Source organism: Tachysurus fulvidraco, chromosome 2, assembly GCF_022655615.1.
Source record: "Tachysurus fulvidraco isolate hzauxx_2018 chromosome 2, HZAU_PFXX_2.0, whole genome shotgun sequence".
NCBI lineage: Eukaryota > Metazoa > Chordata > Actinopteri > Siluriformes > Bagridae > Tachysurus > Tachysurus fulvidraco.
This window is the reverse complement of record NC_062519.1, coordinates 28688191-28707152: the sequence shown is the minus strand read 5'-3', so window position 1 is coordinate 28707152 and position 18962 is coordinate 28688191. Positions and strand designations below refer to the sequence as shown.

At 37.6% G+C, this 18962-nt stretch overlaps 1 protein-coding gene across 1 annotated transcript in view; it reads left to right on the top strand.

Moving 5' to 3' along the window:
- Window positions 1-18099, top strand: part of LOC113657889 (spermatogenesis-associated protein 16) — a 37460-nt gene extending 19361 nt beyond the window's left edge. Inside the window, exons 5-9 of the mRNA XM_047807491.1 lie at window positions 3793-3850; window positions 12810-12952; window positions 15000-15083; window positions 16627-16674; window positions 17889-18099. Of these exons, the coding sequence (XP_047663447.1) occupies window positions 3793-3850; window positions 12810-12952; window positions 15000-15083; window positions 16627-16641 (300 nt within the window). The 3' untranslated portion in view covers window positions 16642-16674; window positions 17889-18099. The remainder of the gene's footprint in view (window positions 1-3792; window positions 3851-12809; window positions 12953-14999; window positions 15084-16626; window positions 16675-17888) is intronic.
- Window positions 18100-18962: the final 863 nt, after the last annotated feature.

The window sequence follows — 18962 nt, the reverse complement described above, 5'->3', positions numbered from 1 at the left end:
GACTTTTTTTTTCTTCTGGGCATATTTACACATGGACAGGTCGAAGCCATCATTTTGACCGCTCACCATAAACAGCATCCGCACACACTGTTGGTCATTATGAGAGCATCATTCTTTTATCTATTACATAAATATCAGTGTTGACTGTGCTGTAGCTATATACAGGATGTGGAGGTCTGGGAAAACCCATCACATGCCTCTCCAGCTGGATTCTCAATTGCATTTTGAACAAAATGGGTTTTCTTTCTTCAACTTGAAAGCACATAAAACAGCATTGTTGAATTCTCAAATCTGATTGGACAGAAATGAGTGATTTATTATGTGTAACTGCGAATCAGACAGTAGTGCAAATTCAAATTATAGCTTAAAATTATTATATATTATAAATTATTATATATTATAAACGCATTCAGGCAATTTTACTTCTTTCTAATTCCAACACAGTAACTGATTCATTAGAAGGAACCTCGTCAGAAAGAGCGGCCCTTACTCAAACACTTCTACAGGCAGTTTACTAACTATAAAGAGAATAAAGCCTAATGCTTTAAAGATAAGTGAAACCACTGCAGCTGTTCATGTATTATCATAGAGCAGCTGTATGTTCTTGAAGGACATGCTAAGTGCCCTCTTTTTCTATACACAAGTTCACAGAAGGTCACAATACTCCCACAAAGAGAGCCATGACCCAGAGCCCCTAATTGCCCTCTAGACAGGGTAGTACAAACTGTGCAATTCAGAGCCCAATGATTCCATGCTACACGTCTCTAACAACAGAATAAGGAATAAACACACAACAGAAGTGCCTCAACAACAACATGGAGAGTGCCACTTATATAAAATGGACTGACTCAGAGAAAATGTTGTTAGTCAAAAACTCAATTCAGTGAGCACAAACTAAACGCTGTGCTCTTGGAGTTGACCCACTTAAGGCTGCACAAAAAGACTTTTGGACTTTTGGACAAGCCGTCTAAGATTACTTCTGAGTCATCTGTTATTTCTATTTATTCATTTGGCTGATGATTTTATCCAAAATGAGACTGGACACATCCGAACAGAATGTGTGCATAGACTGTGTGCAGAAAAAACACAAATGAAACGAACAAACAAAAAAACTAACAAACAAACTCTACACTTTCCTTTTTGAACGTGATAAAGATATTTTCTAATAAACTGTGTGCATACCCATTTTGATAACCTTTTTCCTTTCCTCTAAGCTTTCGTACATAGTTTTTTGAAAATAAATAAATAAATGAATAAAGTACCAAGCTCACTTTCTAAGCAAGCTGGAGCAAGTTTATAGTGTAAAAATAAGAATGAGTAATGCTTTCCATGTAAATCCTCTCAGTTCTATGGCTGCCTACAAGCTCTGGTCTGACTGGAGGTCATCCATGTTCATGTTCAAGCTATAAATCAAAAAGTCTAAAGATGACTATTAGTACATTGCTTTATAAACCAAGCAAAAATAGTAAGCTTTAATCCTCCCAGGATGCACTGCTGAGTTTAAGCTTGTATTTTTGACTCTTGTATCTCAAAAGCTTTAGCTGGCAGTGTTAAATGGTCGAACAAGCATCACATTGAAAACAGTTTCTCCCGGTTAAGTCTTAACTTTGAGATGCTTTTGGGAACCTGTACTTTTCAACTATAGTTCTACTAATTGCTGTAAAACAAGCCGAATGAAAAACAAAATAATAGAATTTATATATTAAGTTAAATGTTCTCTTTATTTCCAAAACTATTTTGAAAATAGTGATAATAAAAATTCATGAAAATATTTTTCATGTAAGAAAGAAAACACAATTAGAACCCTGAACCCAAAAACAGTATGTTCAGACATATTTGATTCCTCTTATACCATTTGCCAACAATGACTATTTTTAGTTTAATTAATAAATGACACTTCATGTTTTTTTTCCTGTTTATTGTTCAAGTTTGTGTAGCAGAACATTCACGAGACAAGTTAACTTATGAACATGCATTTCCTCATTCATTCCCTCATCAGCCTCTCATTTTTTCTATTCTCTTGCAATTAAACAAAATCACAGCTTGTCAAGATAAAAGAAGTCATCATGCCAACATTTTGACTACCAAAGACCTTCCGGTTGTTGAAAATGTGCTTACTGTTACAAATGCTGACCATGGAGACCTTCCATAATATACTATAAACATGTTATGTTATTCATTCATTCATTCATTCATTCATTCATTCATTCATTCATTCATTTTCTACCGCTTATCCGAACTTCTCGGGTCACGGGGAGCCTGTGCCTATCTCAGATGTCATCGGGCATCAAGGCAGCATACACCCTGGACGGAGTGCCAACCCATCGAAGGGCAATGTTATGTTATGTTTTTTGGAAATAATAACCCCCTTTTTTATTTGCTTTTATTAGTTTTAGCCTACGTGGAACATCCAGCAAACAAATCCCAGGGAATGAGTTGTGAATTAGTGATAACCATAATGAATGTAATGCTTAAAACCATTAATGTAAACATTTATTTATTCAGATTACAGCAGCACATTATGCACTTCTACCTGAGCTATGCTATTACAGACATTTTCTTAACACCTTCTTCCCAGATTCAAGAGCAACACAGAATAAGATATGAACGAGTTTTCTCATCACGTAGGCCTATCATGTTTTGCACATATCAAACATGCATGTGTTCAGTTGGTATACATTTTCATGCTATTTAGTCTTACAGAGACTGCAGGCCCATTTAAAGTAACAATCACAATAAGACTTCAAGCCCTTCAGCTTTACAAACTTTTTATAGCCTTTGCAGCAGAAAGACCCGATGTATCTTCCTGCTGTCAGAGAGCATTTTATATCTTCTGGAAGTGCTGTACAACTGTGTTTTAAGGCTTCTGAGACTTTCAATACCTTTTCATAATGCATTTTCTTTTTGGTCCAGACCATACTGAACAGTTGCAAGTAGCTCCTGTTCCAGACTTTTTTATATTTACTTTTTTTTTTATTTTTTATCAAATTCCGATTTAAAATACCTGTGGGCTTTGCGTCATCTATTTATCGTCGAATAGGTCTGCCTGCCAAAAGATCCGAGATCTGCTGTCGTTTTTAATCTTGACAGAGAATTGTCTGAGCAATGGCTCAATCAATGAATATAAAGAAGGTCTTTCTCCTGTGAATAGTGTGAAGCCTTGGCCATTGTATCTTAAACTCAGAAGGAGATATTTTGCATGAGCTTTAAGAAAATATCCTTTATATTTAAGTTCAGTCATCAAAAATGTTGGGCATAACAAATCGACTATCTCATGAAACGAAAATATCATCATATGAAGTGGTTGATTCATTTCTATGGTCTGTGAGTTTGGGTGCCTGAAAATATAGAAGAGTCTATGGAGATTTCAGGGCTAAGGCAATCCTCCAACATAATAATGTGTTCCCTCTTCACTTCAAGTGAATTAGAATGGGAGAAGGGAGACAGATTAGACTCTGAACACTTCCTGATGCCACTCACCATGATGTAATCAGTGCTATTTTAGCACCAAGAAGAAAGCTATTCTTTCCTTTAAAAAAGTCTCACACCACTATGATGGTTCTGTGGTTGCTGCCAGAGCAATTTAAGTGAACTCTTGAAGCTTGGCACATTAAATACGCAGTAGAATAGACAAGCCATAAAATCCTATCTTATATAATCGCATTGTGTATTATGCTCGTTTGCAACTATTTTAGGGTTTAATCATTTGGAAATCAAATGAGCTTGTTAAGGCTAGGGATTTACAACTTTCTTTCTTTCATACCACACTGTTTCCATCTCGTTTCCCTTCAGGCGTTGTTGGAAGAGAATTTTCACAGGAAGAAGGATTTTTCCGTCTTGTACACCTCATGATCTGGGAAACCTACCAGAGAAGCAACCCAAGAGGCAGAAAAAAACTTCAAGAAGCTATACTCCAACTTCACTGCTTATGTCTTTAATGGTAAGGGGAAGCACTTGAAAACATCCTCTTCTTATAACCTCTTGTTGTTTCCTTGTCTCAATCCAACCAGGAGCAGCTGTCATGTCATGTAATGTTATGTCATGCCATATTTTTGGACCCTAATTCAGGTGTTGCCCCAGCAACAGGTTGTGAGTGAAAGAAATGGTGATGCAGAGGCAGCAATAAGAATGAACATTCTCTCTACCAGGCATTTCTCATTCAATTAGCCAGCTCCATTTTGATCCATCCATAATTTGCCCTCCAGTGTATATCACCCACCCCAATCCAACCTCAAGCATCACTGCTTTCAAATTAGCTACAATTTACATGTGTCTCTTTGTGGGTGGTGTTGGGGGTTGCATGTTAATTAATTAAATAACTGAGCTTAAATGATACCTGTTCTACTATATGCATGTGATCTCAAGCCTTTTAAATTATCCTGTTTATGATGCAGGTGATAAGCTCACAAGAACTGAAATAAGCACTTAAGAATGGAGAGCACTCCAGCCTCACAAGGGGGTCTGAAATTTAACAGCCTAGCACTATTTTTTTTTTTACTTTACTATAAAAAAATGTAAATATGTACAAGAAAATTGGCTGCCGTTGGCAAATGGTGCCACTTTTTAATCTTACAAATCAGTGTATTGGTACTTTGAAAAAAGCAACTTTTTTGCAAATGTTACGCTTTGGTACATTAGGATCAAAGCATCGTACATGCACCTCCGGGATACTCTTCATAATGTCTGGGAATGGATTTTTGAAAGCATTGTAGAATATCGAAAAGACATTAAACTATTGAAAGTCCGGGTGTAGGATTCTCCTGGCATAGCAACAACATCCCTAGTTAATGCAGTATATCAATTGCAATAGAGTAAATCATCTGAATCCTTGTGACTTGAGAGGAAAAACCTTCACCTGAAAGGATAAGGTGCTTATAAATTTTGAACAAATCACTAACTGAAATGTAGTCATTTTCTACATTTTATCTAGCACTTTATTCCTCCCCAAAAGAGATGGCACATGTCCCCTTTTGCTTCATCCATTTCAGCAAGTGAAGCTCTCCGGAGGATGCATCCATTCCCCCACTGGCTGCGATGTCAGCGCTCCTGTTCCCTGGAGAGACAGTGTCTTCTATCTGTTTTCTCTACTTTAGCACATTAACTAAGCCATTCTGCTCGCCAGTGTGAGAAAAAAAATCTTCCCCAGTAACATCCCAAATATGGGGCACATCTCAAACCATGCAGGCAGACTGTTTATTTCAGCACTTGTGATTATGCCTCATGCCAATTAACTTCTATGGCAATTTTTTACTCCACATTTTAAGCTCGTTCTGGGTGAAATGTAATATATGCATTCTGTTCTAGCGTGTCTGCCTGTGAAGTTGTTTTTCATGTTAAAGCTTGTAGAGCCCTTGGTCACCAGTTCTATTCACTTGAAAGAGAAAATGCCCCCAACAAACACAAACAAAGGGAGAAAAAATGAGCTCCCTAATGAGTTCCAAAAATGCAAAGTTGCCATGTGTGTTTTAGTATCAAATGTGACTTTCCTTAGGATGTTCCATTCACACTTACAGCCTTTAAACAATATTTTACAGGGTACATACTGTATGTTCACTTTTAACATGAAATGCCTATTATACTGTATTAGAAATGGAAGTGGTGCAATTGTGATTCAAATGCTAGGGTTAGTGTTAGTACTGTACAAAATAATGCATTTTGTGAACTAGAGGTTTGTATCTGTATTAGAATCCTGTGAGACCCAACAAAAAAAGTAGTGGAAGTGGATTTTTTTTTAGTTTCATCTAGTAGGAAGTGGGCACTCACATGGGAAGCTCACAGCACAAAAAAGACCATAATGTAGGAGCATATTGTGTACTTGCAGAGTGCCGAACGAAGCATTTACACCATTCAGGCATTCAGTCGAAAGTGCTTCATTCTGCTTAGCGCCATTTTGTAACGCTTTCTCCTGAATCAGTCCTCCAGGTTTGACAAGACAAGATGTTGCATTACTTTATTTGCAGATTAGGAAGTTACACATTTTGGCAGTATCTCCATATTATTTATTTATTTATTTTTGTTACACTAGTCAAGCCATACGGTTACTAAAAACTTCAAAGATGATGGGTAATAAATGTTCCCACAAAAATTTTGTAATTAATAGAGGCTAAATTTATTCACACAAAGCAGGGAAACTGTATTTCAAACATTTTTCATTGATCTGTCAGAATTCAGTCAGTGAAGCAACAAATCTGAAATGAAGAGTAGCAATGGACAAACACAGGCAGGCAGAGGAACAGAACAGTAACACGGTTTGGTATGAAGCAGATCTAACAATACTTCACATGGAAGCTACCGCACATGTGGAATTTAACTGCTAAAACCCCGGAAGTGAACTTGGAACCGAGAGAATTGAGCAGAATTCAAGCATTACAGAGAGTAAGCAGGATTTGTTAGAATAGCTTTAGGTGCGGTTGAGAGTGAAGGAAATCTGCTTTGAGACAATGTACATTGTTAAAATCACTATATACGTAGATCAATTTAATTGAGATACCTCTTGTGTAATATTCTTGGACCTCTGTCTGATAAAGAATTCTCATCCTCATCACGAATGACGCACAGCTTCTTCATTATTTAAAACAGCCCTAATTTTTACATTTCTTCTTATTCATTGCATTTGATCCTGTTGTCGCTTCACTGTGTTAACATTTTAAATCAGAATGCACGAATATTACCAGTGAACATAGGTCATCCCCAGAATGTTAGCAAACATCTGATTTAGATCTCTTGGATAATGGTTTGCAGAAATGGTCTAAGATTTTTTTTGTAATTATGAGCCAGTAATGAGTGCATTCGGATAACACACACAGTATTTAGGTCTTTCATCCATGCATTTTCTGTGTCGTTTATTTTACACAGGGTCATGAGAAACCTGGAGTGTATCCCAGGGGACTCTAGGTTCAAGGTGGGGGGGGATCAACCCTTCACAGGGCACACACATACACACACACACACACACACACACACACGCACACAGAAATGGCCAAGTGTTTATTTTTGGTCTGACAACAAATATAATTCCAAAGGAAGCCCCAGATCAATTGATTGTTGCGTGTTGCCATGCCGACGCAGACCGAATGACGGCCCACAGGAAGCGTGGTAAAAGCTTTAATGCAACAGTGTATTCCTAGAACTGAACTTTTATGTAGTGAATACAGATAAGCAGAGTGATATAAACAGTGGGTGGCTTTGTAGGTTCTTTACTCTTCTTCTATTCATTCTGTGAATTTTGATCTTAGGGAACATGTTGCCCAAGACCACAGCTTAGAGCAAATCCACAAGCTTCATCCTGACTCTGGTCTTCAAGAGAAACCATGATGGGATTCTTGCTCAATCTGCTTCACAGGAATGTCCCACGTTCACAGGTTGGATCGAACGTACTCTCAGTAGTTTCAACTGAATGTGTGAGTTCTGCAAGTGTACTGCACATCTTTGACATCACACTGTGGCAATAATTTATTAAGGAACCCTGTCAACAGTTTCAGCCTCTGTTACAGAATATGGCAAAATGTGCTTGCGCTGCAGGTGCTGAATATGTAATACAAACTCGGTTTCAGTGAGCATGTTAACGTACACGGTGCCCTACAGAATTATTGGCACCCTTCATTAAAATTTACAAGGATTACTATATAAAATAGAATATATTTAATTTATTTATTTGGTTATTAATTTTACTTTTATTTATTTATCTATTTAAAGTTATATCAAAAATTTCTATAATACACTGGTTCCCAAAGTCTTGCCACCCTTACCATTAGTATCTTGGGATATTATAATATAGAATAAAAGCATCTTGACCCACTCTCCTAAAATAGAATATTGTAAGCTACTTTATGTTTTGAGGTATGTGTATCTGAGCTTCTCTCTTTAATTCAGACCCTGGGTTTTGAGTATGGTTCAAATCCAGAGACTGAGACGACCATCAGAATACTGATTTTGTGTTTAACCATTTATGTCTTGATTTGGAAATATGTTCAGTTCATCGTCTCGTTGAAAGTTTACAGGTTGAAAGCCTAACTCGGGGGCTGCATTTTGCAAGAAGTTCAGAGAACAGAATGTTGTTATGAAACTGGCATTTAATAGTTGATTTAGAAACCTGACAGCCAAAATCAATCAAAATGTGCAATGCTACAACTGTCATAAGGGACAGTGTGTTTATGGGTCCAATTCCAGGTAATAGTGGAGTCTCTTGCGAATATACAGTATAAAGCATAAATAACCACTGTTACAAGTACATATTGTATTGCTTTTACATACTTTATCAGTTTGATAGTATACAATAGTCTTAAAGTTAAAACTTTATTCATGATCATATTCAAGTTCCGTTTAAATCCATTAACAAAATTTGACTATAGTACAGAAATAAAAGAAAATGTATTATAATCACACTTTCAAGTGTCACCCAAATGAGGAATTGTTCCTTATTTCCTCTCAAGGATTCTTTCTCATTTCATCTCATCTCATTTTCATCTCATTTCATCTCATGTCTTGCTCTTTAGGAATACATTTTAATAAAATATATTATTTTACAAATATGTGGTTTTACAAATAAGTGATATTTTTTTTGTCTGTAATATAATTTTATGCTGTCATATTTGCTCACATTTTTAGGAAGGGTGCCAATAATTCTGGAGGACACTCTTCATGCACACGCCACAAGAACTTTGTCAAATATAATACACAATGAATAATGTATTGTCCCAAGGAAAACTGAAACCCTTCAGTTTAAAATCCTTCAAAAAACTCAAGACATGACCTCAAAGATCACAGTACTACCTTAAAGCATGCCAGAACCTGACCCAGAGATATTTTTCCATACAACCATCCAGAGATCACAGGGTCCCGTTCGATATATTGACTAAAATGACATAAAAATTTCTTAATGAACCTGAACAAGTGTGGAGCCAGCGAGTCAGAGTAGACCAGCCTCTGAGATGCACTGCTACTGGCCAGCAAGTAAAGTGGGGTGGAAGAGATCAGCATAGCTCTAGTGGAGCTGAGATCGTGCTCTGAGATCGAGCAGGAAAATCAATGCATTTGTGTAATGTATCAAAGACCGGGACACCACATGGCTCTGTGAAGTAATCAGTCATCTGCAGGGGATCGTGGCAGCTTTCCTTTATTTATTTATTTATTTTTCCTACAGTACCAAAAGTCTCTACTGCAGTCTTGTGAATATGTTAAGAATAAATAATAATTACTTTAACATTACTATCACATACTAGATGGTTTAAACTCTTTACTAATGCCTGCATTAAGAAATGTAATAGGTTTTAAACAGTGGTGGCACAGCTGTTCATCAAAATTCATCAACATCAGTGTCAAGAATTCAGCAAGTTTGTAGTAATGTAAAAGAAAATAACGCCATGATTTGTTGGATTTGTAAGGTCTTGTAATGAAAATATGTAGATCGAAGTCGCTTTGTGAAGTCATACAGTAAATCCAAAAAAAGATGAACGCAGCTCTTGTACGTTTTTAAGGTCTACAAGCTACTTTTATGCCACTGACACTGAGGACCTTCATGGCATGTGTGAGACTTTGGGAAAGAAGATTCTACCTGTGCTAGATTTGATCAAATGCAGCAAGCTCGCTGTGGGCATACTGTGTCTTTTCATGTTTTTTTTTTATCCATAACTTGCTCTGGAAGAGAAAGGCCATGGAGGTTTGTACAGTAAGTCATCTCACTTCTCACAGCATGAATATATCAAGTGAAGGCAAAAAAAAAAATCAGAGCTTTGATAAAATTAAATAAATAAATAAATAAATAAATAAAAGAAGAAAATAGTAGAGACTTCAGTAGAATTTGGGGAAGAGATTGAAGCATGTTTTAAAAAGAGTGCCATAATGTTCACCTTACAGACAAGCTGGAACTTAATGTTTCTCTTCACGGGTGTTCCTGATGAAGCGAGATACATTCCAGTTTATTCTGTAATCAGATTCAATCTGAACCAGACCCACTCGCACTACAGTACATTAACATTTACTTCATAAAGTTTAACCCACTGATCAGGAAAAAATGCCACCTTCAGAATCCAAAAGACTGTGAATTTAAGCACTTGCATAGATCACGTTTGCATTTCATTTGGCTGAACTCTCCAGGCGTTTATTCTAGAAAGTTGAGATTGAATTAGAGTTGTGACAGAAGCTGTTTGAGCACCACAGAGACATGATGCTTATTGCATTAGTCACTCATTCTCAGGCAAAGCCAGGCAAAGGAAATTCCATTACCCCACTATTAAAAACAGAATCGATTTTATCTGAATTGTGAGCAACACATTCATTGCGTGAATAATGCGCCCCGCCGAAATCAACCCAGATGCTCAAGCTCTCAAATTTCTCATTCCAGCCAGTCTTGTTCTTTGTTAAGTATTGAATTACACGAAATTACAAATGATCCAAAATATATCAATATTGAAGCAGTCGATGGCAATGAATAAATGATCACCACAGGAAGAAAATGTTCATTCCCATGCAAGCTCATGAGATTTACAAACACAGTATGTATATTGCATTCCATCACAGTCCAGCTACAGAGAACATCTGCTGACAGTAGAAAAAAAAAGGATAAGCGATTTATCTTTTTATTGAGACATGCTTACTTAATGTTAATGTGCCAATTAACGAAACATTAGCAGTTCTGGTAATGAAGAAGCAACACTGATGTAGTAAAATGCTTGCATACACTGTAGATAATTACAAAGGAGTCCCGATCATCGCCATCCTACTCTATGCTACATCATCCCAAAGCTCTGGCACAGAAAAAAAAAATAATCCCATAAAATATTCAGCATAGGAAAAAACATTACTTGTAAAGAAAGGAAAAAAGGATCTTCTTTTTCTCTTTCTCCTCTCTCTCCCTGGGTTATTGAAAGTAAAGCATGCAGCATTTCAACCGTACAGCATGAAATAAATAAATAAATAAATATAGAAATAAATAAATAAACCTGGCCTGCCCCAAGGTCTGAGACAGCGGTGGGGAAAATGAAGCATGCTGGAGGATATGTATCCGTAATAAAAATGGCCATAAAGAGGATGAATGACAGTAGGGATAATAGCAGGCCAAGCTCACACTAAACAGGAGCAAGAGCAAAGTGCCGTTTAGATGACTAACCTCACCAGGCCAAAAAAAAGACCCAGACAGAGAAATAAAGGGGGTTCAGAGGTCAACCGTGAGAATGTCCTACACAAGCAAGAAGAGTGAACGTGAATTGTAATATTTTAGCATGATTTCTAGGCTTTAGTGGAAAGAATCCCATTTTTCACAGCTTTCCGAAAGACAGGATGTGATGAACAGGCTGGGAAAGTGGAGCTGCAGTTCCAGCACATTAGAGGGTAGGTTGAAATGGCTCCAGCTACTTACTGTGCACCAGGATGCCAGTAGTTCACATATGTGTCTATTACTACTACTATTATTGTTGTTGTTGTTGTTGTTGTTGTTGTTGTTATTGTTATTGTTATTATTATTACACAATAGTATTATAATATAATAGTTCCTAACAACACTCATGCCTCAGTATCATCATGCTTCTTGATGGATAATAAAACATGTAATAGGCCTAAAATAATATCTAAGTATCTGTATACAGAAGGTATGTATGTAAGCTGAGCTTTGTGTTTGTTTGTTTTTTTCTGGCATGGATTCCACAAGATGTTGGGAAGATTTCTTCAGGTTCATGGTCACCTGTTTGCATCATGCTGATTTTCAGGCATATTTTTCTGCTGTGAATCTTTTCTAACACATCCCAAAGGTGATCTGTTGGATTCAGATCCGGTGACTGGAAGTCCACTAAAAAACACTGAATTCACGGTCCTGTATGTAAAACCAGTTTGAGACCACTGTTGCTTTGTGATATGGTGCATTTTCCTGCTGGAAGTAGAATATAAATTGTGAACATGAAGGGATGCACATGGTCAGCAGTAATACTCAAATACGCTGTGGCATTCAAGCGATGATGGATTGGTATTAACAAGTCTAAAGCCTGCCAAGAAAACCTTCCCCATACCATTACACCACCTCCACCAGCCTGGACTGTTGACACAATGTAGGTTGGGTTCATGTATACATGCAGTTGGCACCAAATTCTGACTCTGTTTTACGATCTGTGTGCTTCAGCAAAAACTGAGATTCATCAAAAATCTCAGATTCCATTCTCCAACTGTCCGGTCTTAGTGAGTCTGGTCGCACTGCAGCCTGGGCTTTCTATTCTTGGCTGACAGAAGTGGAACCTGATGTGGTCTCCTGCTATTGTAGATTGGATATGGTGTGCTTTCTGAAATGCATTTCGGCTCACCACGATTGTACGGAGTGGTCTTCTGAGTTGCTGTAGCCTTTCTGTTAGCTCAAACCAGACTGGCCATCTTCTGTTGACCTCTCACATCAACAAGGCTTTTCCCTTCACAGAACTGCAAGACTTTTAGTTATTTTTTAGTTATTGCATCTTTCTGAATAAACTCTAGATACTGTTGAAAATCAACAGAAACACTTAAACCAGCCTATCTGGCACCAGCAAACATGCCATTATAATGGTTACAGAGAGCATACATTTTCCCCATTCTGATGTTTGATTTGAAGCTGTTTCTCAGTATCTGTATGATTTTATACATTATACTTCTGCCACATGATTGAATACTGTCAGATCCTTGTATTTACTGAAAATTAATCATACCATCTGACCAATAATACTGGAGAATTCCACAGCCCTGTGGTACATCATGTAATATTAGCTAAAGAAACTGACTTAATATAGGTTGATGCATTCAGGTTACATTTTAGTGTAAATATTGCAATTAGGAATAGAGAATATGTGGCTCAGGGGTGCTTGAAGGGATTCAGTATGCTGACTGTCTGTATCAGCTGAGGAGAGAGCAGGAGCAAGCGCAGGTGCTGGAGCACACTCTAGCGGAGTTAGCATTAGCAACCTATCTACAGGAAGTCGGCCCATCTGACACCAGGCTGGTGAGTCATACAGTCACACCATGCACAGGTGTCTCGCCTCTTACATAACTACTGAACAGAATCACAACTACTGTGTCAGCCCTCATTCATTTAGCAACACGGTGCTTGAACTGTTGCTGCACTAGACACTCATTCTCCAGCTCAGTCAAGAGAAGGAAATGCTTTTATTCAACTATTAAAAACAAAGTAGATTTCCACTCAGCTGATGCAACATGTTGAAAATGTGAATGAATGTTAGTTCTCTTCACTGTTGAACGACTCTATTATTTGTGATAAACAACAGACAGAAAAATCCTCTTCACATGCTTGAGTAACCACATAATGGAAGGTCTGATGTTACAAGTATTGAATAAAAGATTTCAGAAGGTACATGTATTAAAATAATACTTTGGTTTTTTTTTAAAGTGATTGGGAATTAGGGGACAATTTAACATTGGTTTCTATCGTTTAAAAAATGATGCGAATGTAAGTCATTGCATACTATACTGGTGCTTATTATGGTGAAGTAATACAGACTACTTTATTAATATCTACTGCCATCTGAGGAAACTGAAAGTTTAAGTTTCAAAAGATTAAATAAAAATATAGCAAGGAATGTTTTAATTTGCAAAAAATATATATATATATTTAAATAAATAAATCTTTTTGAATATTGTTCTACTTTTAGTATATGGGTCATTTTGACCTGAACATGTAAACCTTGTATTTTAGGATATGGTCGTCCCTATGAAACTTCAGAATCAGGCCGCACAGCCTCCGGCCTCATCATTACCATCCTTAACTACAATCTGGAGCAGGTATTAAAGGGTAACTTGTGTTACAGAACAAGATGAGTAAGTCCAACAGACATTTGGTTTAATGAAATTGTGGCTTATGCAAGCAAATAAGCAGGACAGTGTTTGGAATGAAGAACCTCAACAGCACAAGGCACATCCTCAGCATCTCACTGAGCCAAGGATGAAGGTTATTTTATTTCATGCTTTTTTTTTGTACAGACAATATGAGCACCAGGAAAAAATGGAGATAGAGAAATGAGGAGGTGGAAGAGGTGGCATAAAGCTGGTTGTGGTATCTGGTGCTGACGTGTTATAATTGCATCTCTACTAGATTAGTGTCACATTGCGGTGAGATTAGCTCGGATCAATGCAATGTGATGTATGTGATATTGCAACTAAATCTGCCATGAATAGGGAGCCATGGGGGCATCCCATTACGGAGCTGCTCATATGGGCTCAAAAGAACAAAGCACATAAAAGGACTGTACTGGTAAATTAGAAAAGACTCCATTTAAACAGAGCAAGGGGAGAATTACAGTAGACAACCACCACCATATTGGTCTACTATCCATAAAGATTTTATTGTGAAGGAGAATAACTTTGACAAGGAGTATAATAACACTGGAGCTGATTTTCTTTTTTAGCTTTTATAGTTTTGCCAGAGACGCTCAGTGCTCCCTGTGCTCGCTCTGAATATCTATAGCTGACCAGCTGAAATCCAAAATAAGCAGCTTAATGTTCTCTCTCTTCCTCTCTGGAGTCTTAATAATTCAGACTGCAGGGCACTTTGTTTTGAGTGCCGCTGAAGAAGATGGTTTTCTCCTTCTAGTCTAGCACAGGGCAAGCCAAACTTAAAAAAAAAAAAAAAAAACAGAGCCCAGAGGAGCAGCTTCCTCTTCCAGTTAATCACCATTTCTCCCTACTTCTCCCTCGGAAATCTGTCCATCCCGTCACGCAGACAAATGGAGCTCAGCAGGCCTTATGTATATGACTTCCTACTGCGCATCGTGATGGACGAGTGGTGTTTGTCAATTTGTCCGTGTTGTCTAGCCTTAGAACCTTGTGAGAAATTTGCCTCCCCCTCATCTCTCTCCCTCTGTCCTGGCAGCAGTTGAAGGGATCGACACGGCAGTGCTCATTGTATGAGGAATGAGTTATAAAAATCAGCTGCCGACAAATGATTTTTTAATTAGCCTTTAAGGCGCTGTGTTTAGAGAAGTTATGGCAGCCGTGTGAATTGCGCTCTGATAGTCTTTATCTCCAGCCCACAGCTGCAGGCTCTAATGGCAGACACCATGGACACCCTTGAAGGCAAGCGGACTGATCAGGAACGTGTGTGGAATGCAATGCAAAAGGTAAACAGAGGCAGAAAGGGGAGAAGTGACATCACGTGTGTGCTAATGCCATGTGTGTCCTGAAACACACATACACACACACACAGGGTTTGTTTATCATGCATTTCGTACATGTGAGTTGTGTGTATGTGTGTGTGCGCGCGTGTGTGTGTGGTTGGGTGTGGGTTGGGGTCGGTTGGTCGATTCCTTTTGGCATGATTGTCACCCTTGTTATGACTGCCACAAGCTTCTGAACTTTCAAATGGCAACCCTGTCAGATAAGGCTGTAAGCTATTTAATATTTCAGTTTTGTCCAGATTATTTTCTCTTGCTTATTAGCGTAGCGCTGGCATTTATACTCGATATTTTGAGCAGGAAATAAAACATTTTCTCCCAGCAAGAAAACAAACTGCTGCACACTGATGTTTTTCAAAATATCAGCCAGGAAGCATGGGAATCAACATGTTTGGTTTTTTTTCTTGTTTTTTTTGCTATCATGCCTAGTTGCTTTCCACTGACCCTACAGCTCCAGTGAGAGACTACTAAAGAATACTGAGTGCTGAACTCAGATGAAGATGGATCGTGTCAGTTAAAATGCATGAACGAGAGTAAATAAGTTTTGCTTTGATGTAGAACTACTGTATTTAGCATGCCAGAAATGCTGTCTGTATTTTAAGATACAGTTTTGGACATGAGTTCTTCATCCTTAGTTGAACTTTTATGCCCAAGAGCTATTTCAAGATCTGTGGCACACCAAATTGGCACTGAAGAATTGCACAAAGAACAGAGCTAATTGCTGCCATCCACAAACAACAGCATGAAATTATATAACTCCTCATATATGATGGTGGAAGTATTAAAAAAAATACAGCACACTGTTGTAGGAAGGACATTATTTATATTTCTATTATTTACTGTCCAGTTCACCCAAATTAGGATGGGTTCACTTCTAAGCCTAGTTTTTCTCAATGATTTTTCAGGGAGTTTTTCTCTCAGGGAGTTTTCCCTTGCTATTGTAGCCTCAGGCTTGCTGATTAGTGATAAATGTTAAAGATAACATATAAGATAATTGTGAAATTTTAGGTATTATAATTTTATACTGTTTTCATACTTTCACAAAGATTCTTTGAGACAATGTCCATTGTTAAAAAAACTATACAAATATATTGAACTGAACTGAATTGATCAGAGATTTAGATATTTAAAGAGCTGTCTCTCATAATCACAAAATCATTCAAGTGCACTGAAACTAATAATCCTTCCTAAAAATTCCACAATGCACTGCAAAATTCAAAAAAGATGTCATATTTCTGTTTAAAAAAAAAGAGATCAATTACAGCCAACTTCATCTACAAATGTAAGTAGGTTGTTGTTGTACCTCTTAAAATAATCTCTTATATCAAAGATTTTTAGCTCTATTTCATGTTCTATATGTGGTTTGGCTGGGTCTAATGACTTGAATGTTATGTCCTATCAGCAGAAATTGAGTCAGTGTTTTATTGTGAAGACAGGGATCTTACCAGTGCCTCAACTACTGTACACTATATTCTGATTCATCCCTTAGGGTTTATGGAGCTGATTGAGACTCACCCAAATACACAGTATCAATATAGTAAGTATAAAGCACCTATAGTGACTAGTTTTGGGGGTTTTATTCAACAATTTACTTTTTAAACAATTTAAATGAGCTAAACAAATGAACCTTGCTTGCAATTTTACACCGCAAGCATCGGTATAATCATTAAATCTCAAGATAATCTGTCCCTGAAAAAAAATATAACTAGCTACAGCATATGACCAGAAATTTTTAGATTAGCAGATAAAACGAGTTGGCAAATGAAATACTAGACATGCTTCGTTCTGAAGACAGCTGCCAAGCATTTGTTTTGTGGCTAACTAAAGCTAACTGTAAATTAGAAGCATGAGCTAGCTTAAAAAGGTTCAGTTAGATCAGAAAACTTTAGTCATGCAGCAGCTATAAACACAAGTCTATGAACACAAATGATTCATTCATTTGGTAACTGCTTTATCCTGGTTAATGCCACTGTGGATCTGGCGCTTATCCCATTCTTGTGCCAAGAAAAGAAATCTGAGGCTACAATGGGCACAGACTCAGTACACCTGCACAGTTGAAGATTGGGAAAAAAGTGCCTCTTTATATTTATACCTGCTGTAACCTCTGTAAGATTATTGTTCTTGACTTTTAACAAATGCTTTTTAAGATGCTTTTCTGCTCAACGTTGTTGTAAAGAGTGGCTAGAGAGTCTTCCTGTCAGATCAATCTTACTACCAGTCTGGCCAATCTGCTCTGCCTGCTCTTATCAACAAGACATTTCCTGCTGCAGAAGTGCAGCTCCTGTGATGATTTAAAGTTGTTGTTGTTGTTGTTGTTGTTGTTTTTCACACCATTCTCTGTAATCTTTGGAGACTGTTGTTTGTGAAAATCAGCAGTTTCAGAAAGACTCAATCTAGCCTTTCTGGCACCAACAACCACACCGCAGCCAAAGTCTCTGAGATCACTTGTTTCCCTACTCTTATGTTTGATTGGTTTATTAACTGAAGCTCTTGATGTTTATTTACATGATTTTATGCATCCTGCTGCAGACACATTGTTTGATCAGATAATTGCATGACTGAGCAGTTTGTTTTACTTCTTGTCGTAACTTTTGGTCAGATGAACAGAACTTTTCGATTAGCTTGAGGAGGTTACATGTTTTATGTTTTTACAAATGACCATAAATGCTGCTTAACTCAGGAGCTCCATTTCAACTGAAACATTACTGGGGTATCTCCATTCCACCGCTTTCATTTGTTTTGGATGAATAGAGAGATCCACCCTCCTGCCAGCGTGGGACTCCACAGCCAGCAATTGGCCACTAATGCTCGACAGCATCTGATGTTCGACAGCCAATTTGGTGCGACAGGGATTGCTGATTAGCAATGAGGAGGTAAAAATGTGCTAATCTTTACTGTTTATCTTTAGTGCAAGTGTTAAGCATTGATGTGGAAGCCGTTTGGAGGTTCTGAGGATGTTGTGACAGGGGTGATTAAGTTTCACATAAACTTCTGATGGAAGCAGTTAAAAGAACACACAAGTAACTTAAACTTGAAATTAACTTAGAAATTAAACTTTGTTTATGAACCAATAAATGGTGAAGTTAACGTTTGGTCATCTGAGATACAGTGCAGAGCTGATAGGGTGTGTTGGCTTTGGGCTGAGCCCTCCAGGGGTCCTGTGGTGCCTGGATCACGATGGTGATGAACAATTCTGAACTTGGCAAGTTGACACTCTCACAATTAAAGCCAGTGTACGAGTGAGCCAGTTTTCCTAGCCACAGTCAGGAGTTACTGATGGCTCTTATTAATCAACCCATCAGGCTCCAACACACTCACATACAAACAGACACACACTCTTCTACAAACAGACCATGTTTACTGCATGTTTAATGTGCCATACATCATGTATTACCAGTGCTAATAGGGTCAAATCTGACCAGAGATCAGCCATGGTTTAAAAGAGCAACACATACATGAACAGACTGTGATAACATTTTAAAAATGCAGTCTGTTCTTTTTCACTAATCAGCTCATAGACATAATCCTACAGCACAGCATAAACAGACTTTCTTCTGAATATATTTGCTATTTAGCTAAACAGCCAAGTAATTTGTTGTTTGTTTGTTTGTTTTGCAGATCTTGCTATTAATCTGTTTTTGATACCCAATCAGGATTTCTGGCCATTACAGGCCATCAGCAGACAGTTTACCCTTCACAAAATTGAGGTCTGAACATAAAAATTCATATTTAAATGCTGTTGATGTACTTTCAATTTTTGTTGTTTACGAAAAATGAAACCAAACTCAACCTAATCATTAGGTTCTGAATGAGCTTGGAATATTT